The sequence below is a fragment of the Octopus sinensis genome, linkage group LG8 (genome assembly GCF_006345805.1).
Source record: "Octopus sinensis linkage group LG8, ASM634580v1, whole genome shotgun sequence".
In the NCBI taxonomy this organism is placed as follows: Eukaryota; Metazoa; Mollusca; class Cephalopoda; order Octopoda; family Octopodidae; genus Octopus; species Octopus sinensis.
The window spans coordinates 15051808-15069659 of record NC_043004.1 but is presented as its reverse complement, the minus strand read 5'-3'; the positions used below and the strand labels follow the sequence as shown (position 1 = coordinate 15069659).

General features: G+C 32.9%; 1 protein-coding gene across 14 annotated transcripts in view; it reads left to right on the top strand.

Annotated features, from left to right (window-relative positions):
• The window catches only part of LOC115215203 (protein lev-9), a 731789-nt gene that overhangs the window by 308238 nt on the left and 405699 nt on the right, over nucleotides 1-17852 (top strand). For 13 of the 14 annotated variants that reach the window (XM_036505264.1, XM_036505266.1, XM_036505263.1 and 10 more), the window contains exon 2: nucleotides 15087-15227. In XM_036505264.1, coding sequence (XP_036361157.1) covers nucleotides 15087-15227 — 141 coding nt within the window. Of the gene's footprint in view, nucleotides 1-11117; nucleotides 11128-11820; nucleotides 11824-15086; nucleotides 15228-17852 lie in introns of those variants that run through there. The other variant, XM_036505265.1, reaches the window with a different exon arrangement.

Here is a 17852-nt window from a genome sequence, read left to right as displayed (position 1 = left end):
CGGAAGATCAAATTTATTGCTACTAAATTATAGTATTCAAATACGATGTTGCAGTTCTTTTGTCTTTATAACCAGAACACATTAAAATGCGTAGCTTCATCTTACCCAGTTTCCGCTATATTAAACTGCATTTCTTAATCAAATATGGATTCTGGTTAATATTACAAACCGTGTGCATAATGGTCACTGTGCAACAATTCTTCCTTAATTTCATTGTGTTCATTTTCTCAGAAACTAAGGATTCGTTAGATTCTATAAATTATTGTCATATGATTCAAAGAAATGATTTCTATATGGCTTAACTTTTATTGCTTTCTTTAGAATACAGAGAAAGGATTACTCAGTTCTCTTGTATCCTCAACTTCACTAAAACAAAACTTTTGCTTCACTAAAACAAAAGTATATTACGAATAGTTTATTATCTTTCATTTTTTTTTCAATTTCTCATACATTCTTTTTACCAACAGTCATGTACGGGAAAGCGCAGGGGAGCCTCTTTGAGTCTGTTAAAATTCCTATTAAGAGGGTGAGATTTGAGTGGGTAGTTAGCTGATTTTCCTCGTGTATAAATTAAGCTTCTCTTTCTCAATTTGGTTAATATGATATATGCATACATACATACATACATACATACATACATACATACATACATACATATATACAAACAGACAGAAACGGTCACGGCAGAAACGTTAGCACGCCGGGCGAAATGCTTAGCCGTATTTCGTCTGCCGTTAAGTGTTCTGGGTTCAAAATCCGCCGAGGTCGACTTTGCCTTTCATCCTTTCGGGGTCGATAAATTAAGTACCAGTTACGCACTGGGGTCGATGTAATCGACTTAATCCCTTTGTCTGTCCTTGTTCGTCCCTTCTATGTTTAGCCCCTTGTGGGCAGTAAAGAAATATATATTTATATATATATATATATATATATATATATATATATATATATATATATATATGATGGTTTTTGACAGGCAGCGTCGATTTCTACAATTCTGTAACTAATAATATTTTATAAGCTTAAAGCTTATAAGCGATCACCGTGCAACGACTAAAGAAAATAGTTTAATAATGGAGCATATAAGCCCACGTCGGAAAAAATATGTTTTCCCGTACGCACGGGGAAAACCTATTTTTTCCCAATGACGTCTTATATGCCTCAGTGATCGCTTTAAGCGTATAAAATATTATCATAATATATATATATGTGTGTTTGTGTGTGTGTGTGTGTGAGTGTGAGAGAGAGAGAGAGTGTGTGTGTGTATGTGTGTGTGTGTGTGTATGTATGTGTGTTTACGTACACGCACATACACTCACATTTTTTATACATACATGTATATATAAGAGGATGATGCACGTGTTTTTTTTTTAATGCATAACTGTATATAAATATAATTTCGTCTTGTCATATCTATACACCGATTCATATAATCTGAAAACAATCCGGGCTTCACAAACCACGTTCTCAGATTTTTTTTTTAATTTTTAGAAAGTAAAGATCATTTACATAATGCAGTTTTAGGTGAATTATATCTATTCACGAGGGCATAAAAAGAACTAATCAGCAGCAGTTCCTACAGCAAAACATTTGCTTTAAATAGAACAATACTTATTTTCTTCAACAATTGTACTACATTGTAGTTTGTTTTATCAGGCTAATTAAATTTGTAATTCAAATTATTTCACTGCATATTTGAATGTAAATCAAGATTCGATATATAATGTTGTAAGCCAAATAAATAGTGTCTGTTTCATTGCTCCCTGCTAGAACTTTGAGACGTCTTACTGACCATAGTAAATTTATTAATGAATATAAATAAAACTGGGTTTCTGACTGAGAATAGAGTAGTAGCTCTCGCCTATTACGTGTACTAGGCTACTGTAATAAGCCAAATTTCACGTATTAACTGAATATACGTCTTTACATTGTACAAGCTATCAGAGATAGTTAGATAAGTTGTGTCCTACTTCAGAATTCAACCATATAATAACAATAATCCAGAATATTATATTTAATTTTCTTTTATATCTGTAGAATTTAAACCCACACATTAGCTCTAGCTCGCTGAATATTAGCTATTTAACTATTGGTGCTGGCGTAAATATCAATCAAATATCTCATACAATACCTAAGGCTCTCTCAAGGAGGCGAGCTGGTAGAAATGTTAGCACGAGGGGCGAAATACTGGGATGTATTTCGTCTGTCTTTAGTTCTGAGTTCAAAATCTGTCGGGGTCGACTTTGGCTTTCATCTTTTCGGGATCGATAAATTAAGAACCAGTTGCGTACTGGTTCTTGAAATCTAATCGACTGGCTCCCTCCTCGAAAATTTCGAGCCTTCCACCTGGAGTAGAAAATAATACCCAAAGCTCTCGAATGTTTACGAGTTTTAAATTATCCACTTCGCTACCACATAAGTTTATACGCGATTCTATTTCTAGCGACTTGTTTAAGATGTTTGTGACGTCTAATAGAACTCAGTAGAGACCTACTAGATGCTACATTGTTGGTCACTGACCATGGACTCATAACGGACGTATTATAGACAGGGATCTTCACTGATGGCGAGATAGCGAGCTGGTCTGCAGAGAAGGGACTTCCGGTTAGGTGGGAGAGTAGTCTGGGGATTAAATGGCCGATTGTACTCGCCCACAGAATGTAGCTGATTGATACGAAATAAACAATACGCCGATAGATACTGATTCCTGATTATTTTTATGAGAGCTATATGACTATCTAATTCATTCGTCTTTTATCATTTACTTGGATCATGCAGAGGCACTGCCTTTAGATGTTTAATCGAACAGACCAATCACAACACTTATATTTTAAATCTGATACTTTATTGTTCACTTTTGCCAAGCTGCTAGCTTTTGAGATGTAAACAAGCCAAAACCAGTTGGAAGTGGAAAAAAGCGGTTGTCAAGCGAGAGGAGTGACTTTGTGGTTAGTAGCTTGCTTACCAACCACATGGTTCTGGGTTATGTCTCACTGCATGGCAACTTGGGCAAGTGTCTTCCACTATAGCCTCGGGCTGACCAAAGCCTTGTGAGTGGATTTGGTAGACGGAAACTGAAAGTAGCCCGTCCTATATATATATATATATATTATATACTATATATAATGTATGTATGTATGTATGTATGTATGTATGTATGTGTGTGTATATGTTTGTGTGTCTGTGTTTGTGCTTACAACATCGCTTGACAACCGATGCTGGTGTGTTTATGTCTCCGTAACTTAGCGGTTCGGCAAAAGAGACCGATAGAATAAGTACTAGGCTTACAAAGAATAAGTCCTGGGGTCGATTTGATCGACTAAAGGCAGTGCTCCAGCATGGCCGCAGTCAAATGACTGAAACAAGTAAAATAATAAAATATGTATATATGTATGTATAGTTCCCATACGATACCTTAGGCCCCCTAATGTTGACGATTTTGAATGTCATCAATTTTGGATTGCCTTGAATACGTTGTGTTAACAGGTATTTTCGGATATATTCATTTGATATATCGTGGATATTGCTTGATGGTGTTGCCAATTACAGATGTGACTTTTTTCATTCGTCTCTTTTGTTGTTAGTGTTATATACGCATGTATTATGTATGTATATTTGTATGTAAGTGAGTGTTTGTGTGTAGTAGTAGTAGTAGTAGTAGTTGTAGTTGCAGTAGTAATAGAATTTGTGTGTACAAATAGATGTACGACTGCTACTATCATGTTTAATGCTCCGCGTTGATTTTCATAAGCCAGGCTGCTTCCTCTATAGTTGTTAAGCAACTTCTAATCCGAGTAGTATTATTAATTATGAATTACAGAGCGAACGTTAGCTCACACACACACACACACACATACACACACACACACACTGGTTTGTGTGTGTGCATGTGTGAGAGGTTTCGGCACATTTGGTCTATACCAAATTGTCTGACAAAGAATTGATCGGCCATGGATTATAGTAGAAGGCGCTTAGCCAAGTTACCATGTACTGAGACTGATACAAAACACGTGGTTTCGAGCAAGCTTCGTAACCACACAGCTATGACCACGTTTCACATATTGATATAATATATAATTTTCTGAAGTATTTAATAATAATAAGTAACATTTATTTCATGAAAATAGCAACGATTTACTATTTGCCATTTCATACATATATTTTAATTTATTATTATCATTATCAATAACTAGTGTCTTAGGTAATCTATTCTTATTGATTAGAAAGTTTGAGACAAGGCCAGCATTTTCGGGGAAGGGGATAAATCGATTACATCGACCCTAGTGTTTAAATGCTATTTATTTTATTGAACCCGAAAGAATAAAAGGTAAAGTCGCCCACAGCGGTATTTGAACTCAAATTGTAAAGATGGACGAAATGCCGCCGAGTATGTGACTCGGCGTGTTAACGACTCCGCCAGATCGCCGCCTTAATCTATAATCGTTATTAACAAATACCGTCGGTAAGACCTTCACGTTAAAAATGGTGATGAGTATAAAAGACAGAGATCAATAGGTTGTTTAATATTTCCCATCGGACGTAGAATCATTGTCAGAACGGAAAAATATATCGAAAAGACTAGTACGAGAATCAGGAAGTTTTATTCCTTTAACATTCTTTTTTCATCATGATTTAAAGTAAGACGTATCTCGGGATTCAACACTGTTATATTTCTTTGTGACTGTCGCCACAGGTTTATCTGCATTGTTCAGAAATGCAGCTGCTACGCATTAGAGAATCGATTTGCCTGAAGCAATAGCAAATTTAGACGCCGTACAATAAATAAAAGAAACCTCTGTAGCGCTTAGAAGTTGAATGCTGTCGCCAGAGTTCCCAAGTTTAACATCTAGATGACAGCACAAATAATTCCTAATTATATAGAAACATTTGTAATGAATACAAATGTTAAGCCGGATTATATGAATCTAAAAAGCCGGATATGAAGTTATTGTAAAGCTACCTTAGTTGTATGTAAATAATTTACAAAGGAACTGTCCCCAAAAGCAACAAACAACACGGGAAGCTCACAGTCAATAAAGAGCTTATAACGGAGCCTATTTTACTGCCAATCTTTTGAATAAATTTTATATCCTGTGAAAGATATTACACGCAGAGTCAGTGCATAGAATTACGTAATGTTTGCAGCAATAATTATCATATTTTGAATCTTTTATTAATCATATGCCAAGTGCATATACTTCGAAATTTCAGTGCTTGCTTCGTATATGAACATCGATTTAATATGATATTACTACAAGTGTCCAGAATTACATGGAAACTATCTGAAATTTATAGTTGCATAAAACGTCAGGATCAACTTTTCATTTTTTGTGTTTGGAGGATGAGGGTGTTCTCACAGGCTTCTAGGAACTTTCAATGCCGGTAAAATTTTTGGTTTTACTCAGTAGAAAAAGAAGAGAAGGTTATCTGTAGGTCGACGCTTAAGCGTAACTGCAAGTGAATATTGAGATACATTCATATATACATGCAAGTATGCATACATACATACACACACACACACACACACACATATTATTATATATATATATATATATATATATATATATTATATATATATGTGTGTGTGTGGTGTGTGTGTGTGTGTGTGTTGGTGTGTGTGTGAAATAGAGCATCAGCGGCGATAATAAATTCTAGCTTAAGAAACAAGAGAAAGGTGTGTAGATGCTTTCTTGATATACATTGCGCTCCTGTTTTATTTCGCTTTTGAAGACAAGAAATTCGCCACTTCACCGGAGGAGAATTTTGTGGGGTCTGTTTATAAAGGCGGTGAAAATTTGGTGTCGTATTCCTAGGTTGAATGGGGATAACGTTAAGTTGGGGAACATTAGGGAAGCATAGCGGCATTTTCTGCGTAGGTATTACAGAATCAAGAGATGAGGGATGTTTAAACAATATGTGTGTATGTGTAAGGGGTGAAATATTTAAAGGGGAATCGAGTATCACATATGGTTAAAAGCTTTAGTGTTTTCATATTATTTTTATCAAATTTCTCTACATTCAGAAGCTACTGATGAGTGACAAATGATAGAATGTTTCCTGCTCGTCTATCTTTAAGCTATTGTACTGGTCATTAAGGAGGGAGGGAAGAGAAAAAGAGAGATGGTAAAGGGATCGAATGTGTTGAAAAACATGGTTATAATTGAAGGTTTTCCTCGGAAATGTGCACAGTAGATTATTCTACATTTATTCAAAATATTCATGTATTAAAATACGTAATAGTGCACAGGCAAATATGTGAGTGTATTTATCCTTGGATATATGTATGATTATACTATATATATATTATATATATATATTATATTATATATATATATATATATATTATATATATATATATATATATATATATATTATATATATATATATATATAATATATATATATATATATATATATATATATATATATTATATATGATATATATATATATATATATATCTATATATATATATATATATAATATATATAATAATATATATCTATATATAGATATATAATATATATATATATATATATATATATATATATATATATATATATATATATATATATATATATATATATATATATATATATATATATATATAGGCGTGGGAGTGGCTGTGTGGTAAGTATTTTGCTTATGAACCACATGATTCCGGTTCAGTCTCACTGCGTGGCACATTGGACAGGTGTCTTTTACTATAGCTTGGGCCCGACCAAATCATTGTGTGTGGATTGGGTAAATGGAAACTGAAAAGAAGCCCGTAGTATATATATATATATAATATATATATATATATATATATATGTATGTATGTATGTGTGTGTATATGTTTGTGTGTCTATGTTTGTCTCCCCAACATCATTTGACAACAGATGCTGGTGTGTTTATGACCCCGTAACTCAGCTGTTCAGCAAAAGAGAACGATAGAATAAGTACTAGACTGATAAATAATAAGTCATGGGGTGGATTTGCTCGACTAAAAGGCGGTGCTGCTCTATGGCCACAGTCAAATGACTGAAACAAGTAGAAGAGCAAAAGATAGTTTGGCAAGTATATATAATGCCTCCTGGCATGTATGTATAATTATGCCCTCTATATATAAATATATATATAATATATATTTATGTCTGTGTGTTTGTATGTGTCAGTATTTTGTGTATACATTAAATATCTGCGTGCATGTGAGTCGATGGCAGTTGTGACAGTGATGTTTATACACAAAAACGTATATATGTATGTGTATTTCTATGTCCCTCTACAAGCAAAGCATACGAACAGCTATATGTGTATTGCGGTACTAAGCCATTTGTAGTTTCAAATGCAATGCTGAGCATACGAAGTAAGGGATAAAATAAATAGGAACCAGAATTCGCACGCCATATTCAGATTATAATTATATGTTACTGTTTTTGTACTTTATACCCGGGTCAGTTGTTCATTGGGTCTAGTTTTTAGATATAATACTCTATAGAATATGTCTTCCTAGTTTTCAGTTTGTTGAGTACGATTTTTGATTGTTCGTAGTATCTTAGGTAGCAACCTAATGACTCTCCCTCTGTCTGTCTCTCTGTCTCTCTGTCTCTCCCTCTCTCTCCCTCTCTCTCTCTCCCTCTCTCTCTCTCTCTCTCTTTGTTGTTCGATGTATGCTGTGCCAAAAATGGACGTAAATACTAATGTGTTGAACAGGACGTATCTCCGAAGAAACATTGATAATGAGAACTGAAAGAAACAGAACTGGAGTATACCAGCGTGATGTAGCTGTAAATTCAGAGTTGCTTCCGTGTTTTTATTCTGTTTAATATTTAATGGGTCAATTAGTATCATATGACAGTTCTAAGAGGCGCACATCTGTTTGTAAATGTGATGACGGCAGCTGATTATAGTATAGAAACTGAAACTCTGACAGCAACATGTCGTTTATATAGAAATCAAGAGTAGCAAGTAATGCTAATCTAGTTCTCTGTGTGGTGCCTATAATAGAAAATAATTCGTATGAAATGTTAATATAGAGTCACATCAGACTTGCTTGTGTTGTCATCAGATTTTTCAAGGATGACATAAATTACAAGCAGATGTATTACGTATGCACAAGCCACTACTGACAAGAAACTTAGACGCTTCTACATATACATGCTTCTACACATACAAACATACTTGCATACATACGTACGTACATACGTTCGTACATATATATATATATATACATAAATTCGTTCATACATATTTACATACATACGTTAATCATTCAAGTATATATATATATGCATGTCTAGATATGTATGAGAAGACATACATAAAATAAAACACAAATATGCACTTATGCATACATTCATATATACATACATACATACATACAAAAATACCCTGTAGTTTATGGTGAAATTCCAATGAAGGCGCCTTGGATCTAGGTTAGAAACCTAGATCCAAGGCTTTCTCTATTGGCAATAAATCTTGAAATATAACTCAATATTGAGATAAATACATATATACATGCATGCATACATGCATACATACATATGTGCATACATGAATGCATGCACACATACATGCATGCAAACATACGAACCAGTGCTTCTGTTATTTTGGCGCTAAATGCAGTCATATATTTTACAAAGATCCAATGGTTTTTGGTCCTACAACACCAAAAGATAACAATGCTAAAGCGAATATTTTGAATACATTTTATTAATATTTATACTAGAAACAAGCCAGATTTAGTTTCAAAAGTCCTTACTTTGAATTGGGTCTAAAAAATATGTGAATATTCGTAGTGAAATGTAGAAAAAAAAAACCATTACCAACCCACCATTTGTTTTGTTTTCACACTTCTGTTCAATATAACGAGTATATACTTATATAACTTTATATCAAACAAAATAGCCGTAGACAGAGGGCGTGTGGTTAAAAAATATTGCAGCCTTTGTAAGATATGATAGAGTTTTTATCTTACAAGAATATACAATGTTGCAGCACGATTTCTGAGATAAGTCATTTGGACATATGGATCGTTTATAGATGAAATATACTCTCCACAGATGTTAAAATCTGCGGCATCCTGTCAGCAAGCGTAAGTATCTACAGAAGTAGTGATATCCAGTAGTCTAACTAAGCGCTAACGAAAAGAAAGTGGTTGTGACTTACTAGCAAACGCTAGCAGCTTTGAAGGTCATATGATGTCTGTGAGAGAGCATATGTTGAACAACGCAATGCAAAAGTAAATACAAAAACCAGGCCTTTAGAATTGAAGAGAATAAAATCCTACGACACAGTAGCTATGTTTTCTAAAAGTATTCGTTCACAGATGACTTCACATGCCAATCTAAGATTGTTAGAGCTTTGGGAGAAAAACTTGGTATGCCATAAAATGGTTATATATAGGAGTGTCTCCTGCCACCATGAAGATGTTGATATTACCATAATGCTTATGTTTCTTTGGATACTTGAACATTGCCTCACGTCACATCCCCAAAATTACATTCTAGTAATAGCAGAGCAAAAGGTATGTAACAATACGTACGCAATCAACATGTGATACGTTCATCAGAGCCATGGAATTACTTATAGAAAAGATTCTGCGAAGTTACATTTCCACATTGATGCAAAGACTCCAACGTAGTAGAAACGAGAGAACTTACCACGTTAACAACACCATATTGAATTCGATCAAAGAAGTGAAGTATAGTTATACTTTAATTCATTGCAAGCAAAAGTGTGTGAATTAGACTGTCCGCTACGAAGCTAGCTTAATTTGTGACTGCTTAATAAGTAGTTGATCGATGCCTTTGCTTCTCTGTAGAGAAGCTAACTATCTGTGAAATGATCTACCTTGTAATTATGCATTTCCTCATTGAGTAGCATACTAAGAATATTCATACATTATTATTCAACACGGAGCAAATGATTATGACATTTTAATTTATTTGAATTCATCAAATTTACGCTGTTCTGGTATAAATAGTAATACCAAATATCAGTATGAATATATGTATGTGTGCATATATGTATGTATACACATATGTATATATATATATATATATATATATATATATATATATATATATATATATATATATATATATTATATATATTATGTATGTATAATTGCACACGCATACACATACATAGAGACATACATAGATATGCATATCTATATATATATATGTATGTGTGGTGTGTGTGTGTGTGTGTGTGTGTGTGTACACATATGTACATACATGTGTGTATGAGTGTGAGTGTATGTGTGTATTTATGAATAAATACACATATTTCTGATCACATTTCTTTCGCTAAATTTGAATTTTGCTGGCGAAGACAATTTTCACGGTTACTAAAGTATCCTAGGTATTTGTCTACGCAGAAATACACATATATATATATATATTTGAAAGACCTTCTAGTAATATCTTCTGGAATTAATACATAGAATACATACCTGGGTATGTATACATACTACACATGTACATACATGGAAGACACACACACACAATGCACACACAGATACACTCAAGCACACACACACACATACACATTCACACCACACACACATGTATATATATATATATATATCAATAAGCATACACACATACATGCATGCATACATACATACATACATACATACATACATACATACATACATACATATATATATATTATATATATATATATATTATATATCTATATATATATATATATATATATATATGGGTGGTTTTAGGTGCGAAAATGTCAGTAAGTTATTTGATAGTATTTAGGATATAAAGATGCATATGTTTGCATATTTGTATACACACCTGCATAACCACTCTCACACACACGCATATGCACACACAAACGCATATGCACACAAACACATATGCGCATATATATTTATACATACATCGATATACATAAACGTTATATGCTTCTGAGCAAATAACTTAAATGAGCATTTGGTACAAATAAAAGCAATAAAGTGATACTTTGATCATGTTGATATAAACACACTCTCCCTAAATCAAATAATATATTGTATCAATGATATTTATAATATACATACGAACACACACACACACATACACTTATATATACGTACGAATACACACACACATATATATATATATACATATATATACATACACACACGTGTGTGCGTGTGTGTGTGTGTGAGTGTGGAAAACTTATCGATATTGTTAATCTTTCACTCCATTATTGCAATGTATTTGGTCAAAGCGACGTACACGTATTTTTTTCCAATGTGTGGTAATGATTATATCAACGGTGTAATATATATATATATAGATATATATATATATATACTATATATATATATATCTATATATATATATATATATATATATATATATATATATATATATATATATATATATATATATATATTCACACGTATGTTTCTGATAGTTTCCATTTGTAGAGTTATAAAATAATTCCTCTCGTACTTATTCTTTATGAATTATACATCAGAAAGCTTCTAGCTTTTTTTTTGGCAAAAAGATCCATGGAAAATGTTATTTCATGTACAGTTTGCCATATTGGATGCTCTATAAAATTAAACGCCTGTAAGAGTAACTAATTCATTTTTCTGCTGCAATATTCTTCTTAATACATACATAATTATATACACACATAGATGTTTGTGTGTGTGTGTGTGTTTGTATGAATTATGTGTAGAGCTTTTCTTAGCATGTTGTGTATATTGAAGACACTCATGTGACTGTAGTTTACTTCAAATTGTATTACATCAACTTTTATAGATCGCCCGATGATATTAATACATGTGAGCACTTTTGGGTTTGTGTATGTGTGTGGGGGTTGTAGTTGGTGTTGTGTGTAAGTATATGTGCATGTATACTTACGGTTATGATAATCACTTCAGAAACACATGATTTCGGGTTCAGTTCCACTCTACAACATGACACGTCTACCTAAGCGTCGAGTGAACGTGGTGCAAGGAAAGGGTGTTTGCATGTTGAGATTGTGAGTGAGTTTTATTTGTGACTATATCCACGCGCCAACGGGTGTTTTTACTTTCTTATGTATCTCTTTAGCAGTTCGAAACTTAACTAAGTACTGTATTCAATCCTTGGGACAAAATATTTCTAGGTGGCTCCCCATAAAACTTGTAATAGAAATAACTGAATACACACACACACACATATATGTTTACAGGACGTCACCAACAGTAAACAACATGACATACGAAAACAAATAAGTTAAATACGCAAATAACGAGAGAAAATACAAAGAATGACCTTTCATCAGTTGTTGGTTGTCTATCTACTCCTCATTTTGAGCAATCAACGACAATATGAGTCTTCGAAGACAGTTGCTTCTATAAATACCAAAATAAAATTTTGGATATATGAAGGGTCAAAGTTAGGAGCAAAAACAGGACAGTGGAGACATACAAGGAAACCGAACATGGGTGATCATTAGATCTGAACAAGGGGAAAATAGTGAACAACGAGAGAAATATTTTCTTTGAAAAGAGAAAAAAGAGAGATAGAGAGAGATAGGAGACGTCCTGTCCTTAGAATGTCCATGCAGGAAAGAAAGATGGACGATGGCTACGTGTGAACAACAAGAGAGAGAAAAAGAGAAAGAGGGATATATATCTATCTCTCTCACTCTCTCTCTCTCTCTCTATATATATATATATATAATATATATATAAACGGTGAAAGGGAGAAAAAAGGAAAGAACACAGTATAGTATAGATTGGTATCAAAAAGGTTAAGGTAAAATTAATTGGAAATGGATGTATGGCGTACAATTAGATAATAATATAAATAATATACATATATGTATATTATTTATATATGTGTGTGCGTGTGTGTGTGTCTGTGTGTGTATAGAGATAAGGACGTCACCAACAGTAAACAACATGAATGCGAAAACCAATGAGTTAAATACGAAAATAACAAGGGAAAAAGGACAATACAAAGAATGCTCCTTCACCAGTCGACTGTTATCTACTCTCTATTTCGAGCAATCAACGACAATATGAGTCTTCGAAGACAGTTGGTCCCTTAAATACCAAAATAAAATTTTGGATTTATGGAGCGTCAAATTTAGGAACAAAAACAGGACAGTGGAGACATGGAGGGAAGTTATACCTGAACGAATATAATTACCACCAGTCGGCCATAGCTTTCCTCTATCGCGTAGCGCATTTTGAACGTTATAGCTCCTGGTAAGAGACTAAGCAATAGAAGCACTCAGCTGTATTCAATAGAGTAGATTGGGGCAATGTGAAATGGAATGTATTGCTGTATCGAACTCGCTTCTGTTCCATTAATTGAAACTGTAATATTATGATCGTGATCACAACACCCTAACACCATGATCTCATGCCTTCACTCATACATATGCATGCAAACGTGTATATATCAACGTACACACACACAACATGCGCATGTATAAGCTTATATCACTATTTGAGTTTATTCAAATATATACATATGTATACATGTATACATACACATGTATATATATAATATATATATATATATGTGTGTGTGTGTGTGTGTGTGTGTATGTGCATATATGCGTGTGTGTGTTTGCATATACATATGTATAAGTATATAACTATAATATATACGCATATACATACGTATATCTACGTACGTTGCATATTTGCATAAATATATAGATTCATATGCACACGCAATTTTAATCAATGAGTAAATGGATTCCTATAGGAACATAAAATATACACTTGTATTTCCGTACGCCAAAATATAGAGATTCTCTTATCTTTATCACGGAAAGGTTATATCTGAAAGAAAAATAAATGAAGACTTAGCCATATGAAAAAGTAATCAAAGATTAATATTATCGTACAATCTTGATAAGTACTATTTGAATCCTGTCAATATAATGCGTATAGTTGATATAGAATTATCTCAACAACTACCAAAGTAAATTCCAGCTTATACTTCACACTTCCCTCAGTTTATATACTTGAGCGAGAGAACATTTCCTAAGGAATTATAAAAACTAAAACCTCTAGACGTATAAAATCCTCCAAGGCGTTAAATATGTTACGAATGCATGACTAAGTGTTAAAGGAATATATTTCCCAATCACGTTAAAGCTGTTTACGCATATGTACACTGATACATTTTCCGACTGACTGCAGTGAAATTCAATAGAAGTAAATTGTGACAAAAGCAAAAGCAATGGGTGAAAACTTAAAAAATATACTCTTGAATACGTTCTAATGTATCCTCTGAGAGGTTATCATCGTTATGTACAGATTATCGCTAATATCCTCTCTTTTATAACTATAACTTGTATTTTGCAAAATAAATAAGCGTATAAAAGCAGAAATAAATAACGTTACAAGGGTGCAGTTCTTTTACTCTAGACTGAGCTGTAAATGATTCAGTATCCGTTCAGTTTTATATTTATGACATTACAAAATCGAATATATCTCTCCTCATTTACAACTGATTCATTTACAACTGGTCCTGCACAACTTGGTCTGCTCTTACCCTCACGTAATACGCTTATTATGATCTGTGAGAACAGGAGTCGGTGATCACTCAAAGAATATTTACACCACTAAAGTGTGCCCAGTAACCATCCACAATGGTCAGGCCACAAGTATAAGTAAAACTTATAGTTCTTCATATATATTATATATATATAATATATATATATATATATATATATATATATGCATAAATATATGTATGTGTGTATGTATGTATATATGTATATATATATATATGCATAAATATATGTATGTGTGTATGTATACATATATATATATATATATATATATATATAATATATATATATTATATATATATATATATATATATATATATATATATATGCGTATTCATTCACCACTGATTAATTTAACATGGTGTTTCTTGCTTTTCAGTGACACATTCGTGATAAACGAGAATATGTGAATTTAAGATAAATATTTTTATCTTGATTACCTTAGGCTAATATATGCATGACGGGAACATTACTCTCTTTAACTATTGAAATATGAAAGTATTTCCCAAAATGACAAATAAACTCTTTGATTCTTCATTTTGTTATTTCTTTTCTTTTCATCTTTATAGCCAGTGAAGATTCGTGTCCTAGAGAGGAGAATGTTATAAACCGAACTTGCCTGAAGAGATGTGAAACTCATGAAGATTGCGTAAGCAGGAAGAAAAAATGTTTATGTGACGGCAAGTGTGGTATGAGCTGTGTTAATAAAAGTAAGTAGAAATGCAATTTTTATTCAATCTATTTTTATGTGATATTAACACAGAAATAATGTTTCTTTCAATTTGATTTTATATTATGCTAAAAAAAAAATGCATGAACATTTATATTTTATGTTTTAGCACTTTTACAAAAACTTTTTTTGGAGCGTCTAGTATTATTTGGGGAGTTCCAGTAATACGTTAGTGTGTTTGCTTTCCCAAACTTCTTAAGTATTAAGCAACGAATGCATGAAATAAATTTTAAGAAATATCTCCTTGCGAATATTTATAGTAGAATATACGTAGCTATTATCATACATACTTATAGACATACACTGTCTCACACACACAAATGCTGGGTTTTTTTAAACACCGTTGCAAAATAAGATGATACTTTTATAGCTGACATTTTGAACAAATGCGTTGAGGATTTTATTATCATATCCGTTATATTATAACGTACGAGCTAATCATATAATTCATAGACGATTTACATACATCATCATAAACGTAACTATATATATATATATATATATATATATATATATATATATATATATATATATATATATAATATATATATATATATATATATATATATATATATATATATATGTATATATATATATGCATACACACACACACATATATATACCATATATATACATATATACCTACATGTGGCAGTTATACTCATTCAAGACATTGGTAGACGTGTTCCTATATATGTATATGTATATGCGTGTGTGTGTATATATGTGTACATATTTATGGAATATCTTCAAAGGACACATGTGCCCTCTGTGTTCGTGATTCCAGCACAATTTTATTTCCTTTCATACCATGTTACAACTCCTTTGTTGTGCCGTTTATCGTTAGGATTTTATGAGAAAAAGGAGAAATTGTTTATGTATGTTTAGAATTAATTTCATTTTCGTCTAAGAAGAATTCTTTATTATAGATAAGAACAGGGCACATCGCTGTTTGCTTTGAAGATTATGAAATCATCTGGTGATTACTTGAAACTTAGACAAACTATTTCAGTGAGACGACTCTGGTATCTATTTTCGATTGTCATTAAAAAACAATATATTTTCGCCTTTATGCTATGATAAGTATAATGAGGTAATGAGCTGTACATAACAAACCGCTGTATATTGTGTGAAAAACTCACTTTACTAAATATAGTAATCTTCATCATTATTATCATTATCATGAATAGAAGAGAACGATGTATGGCAGAAACATTAGAGAGCCAGAAGAGATACCCTCTGGTATATGATATCATTTTTATGCTCTGATTTTAAGTTAGACGGAATTCAACTTTGCATTTCAGCGCCCTGAAACCTGTAATTAAATTGACCAATAAACTCCACTTAATTTTGCTGGCCATGTGTTTAATTCACAAACAATTAAGGGCAGTAAGCAAGCACAATCGTTACAGTGTCGTAAGAAATACTTTTATACGTTTCTTAGGAATCTTTATAATTGTATTTCGCCTTCTAATCAATCTCATTCATAAAAGGTAGTACCAAACAAGACCTGAGGTCAATGTTTTTGACTAAGTTCTCTCCTCAAACTTCTGTAAGCGTGTCGAATGTTAAGAATCACTATTATCATTATTATTATTATTGAGTGAGAGAGCGGTGCATGCCATCAAAGTGACACTGGGGTAAAATATACGAAGCCCAATATACCCATCATGACTACCCGTCTGATAAGGGTACACCAGGCATATGCATCACAACCATATGTTTTGCATGTTGTGTAGCCCATCCCGCTGAAAAGGTCCCTGAATAAGTTTTGTTTAAGCATGTTAAACAAAACAACCCTGTTTCCAGTGGTGAATTATTCAAACCCCAAATAATTCGTCTCGATAATTGGCTGTAATCCCCCCTCACTACTTCTGCTCATGATCAGATATGCGCATATCGTCAGCCACTAAGGGACATGGTCAACTTGTTAAGGTCAAACAACTAACAAGCAAATCTGTGGTATTGAGCAGAATATTTGCTGTAGCCGATCTTTTATACCAAGACAAAACAATATACATAATAACACTTCCAATCAGTTAAGTGCAGCAGCCATGAGAGCCACTGCCTGGTACTGCATTAAAGCAATGATCCTTCTATCCAGTTTTTATATTTCCTCTTTAGGCCATATGAGGATGGACGCAGTATATCTGACCACTGCAACTTCCCAGATATTGATTGCGTAATCAAAGTTTTAGCATTCAGATTGGATTTCAACACCATTTTCACTCTTTTTTGATACGCCTCGCTGACCTTGACTTTTATTTCTTTGTGTAGAATGTCATCCAACCCACTAATCCCCTAAAATCTATACGACTATCGTGGAGTTCACCCATGGTCTCGCTTGATGGTAACTGCAATCCTCTGCGGGATGCTCTCTTCCCTGTTTTCTTATTAAGTACTAAGCATTTGGTGACCTCAAATTTCATACCGATGCCCCTACCACAGTTCTGGACTGTTTTGGTTAAGGAATCTATCTGTTTTTCAGATTTCCAAAAAAGTTTTAGATCATCCATAAACAGAAGATGATTCAATGAAGGGGCCTTCTCTTCCGCATCGGTAACCCTTCTTCACATCCCTAAGTGTCATTGCTATTAGTGCAATT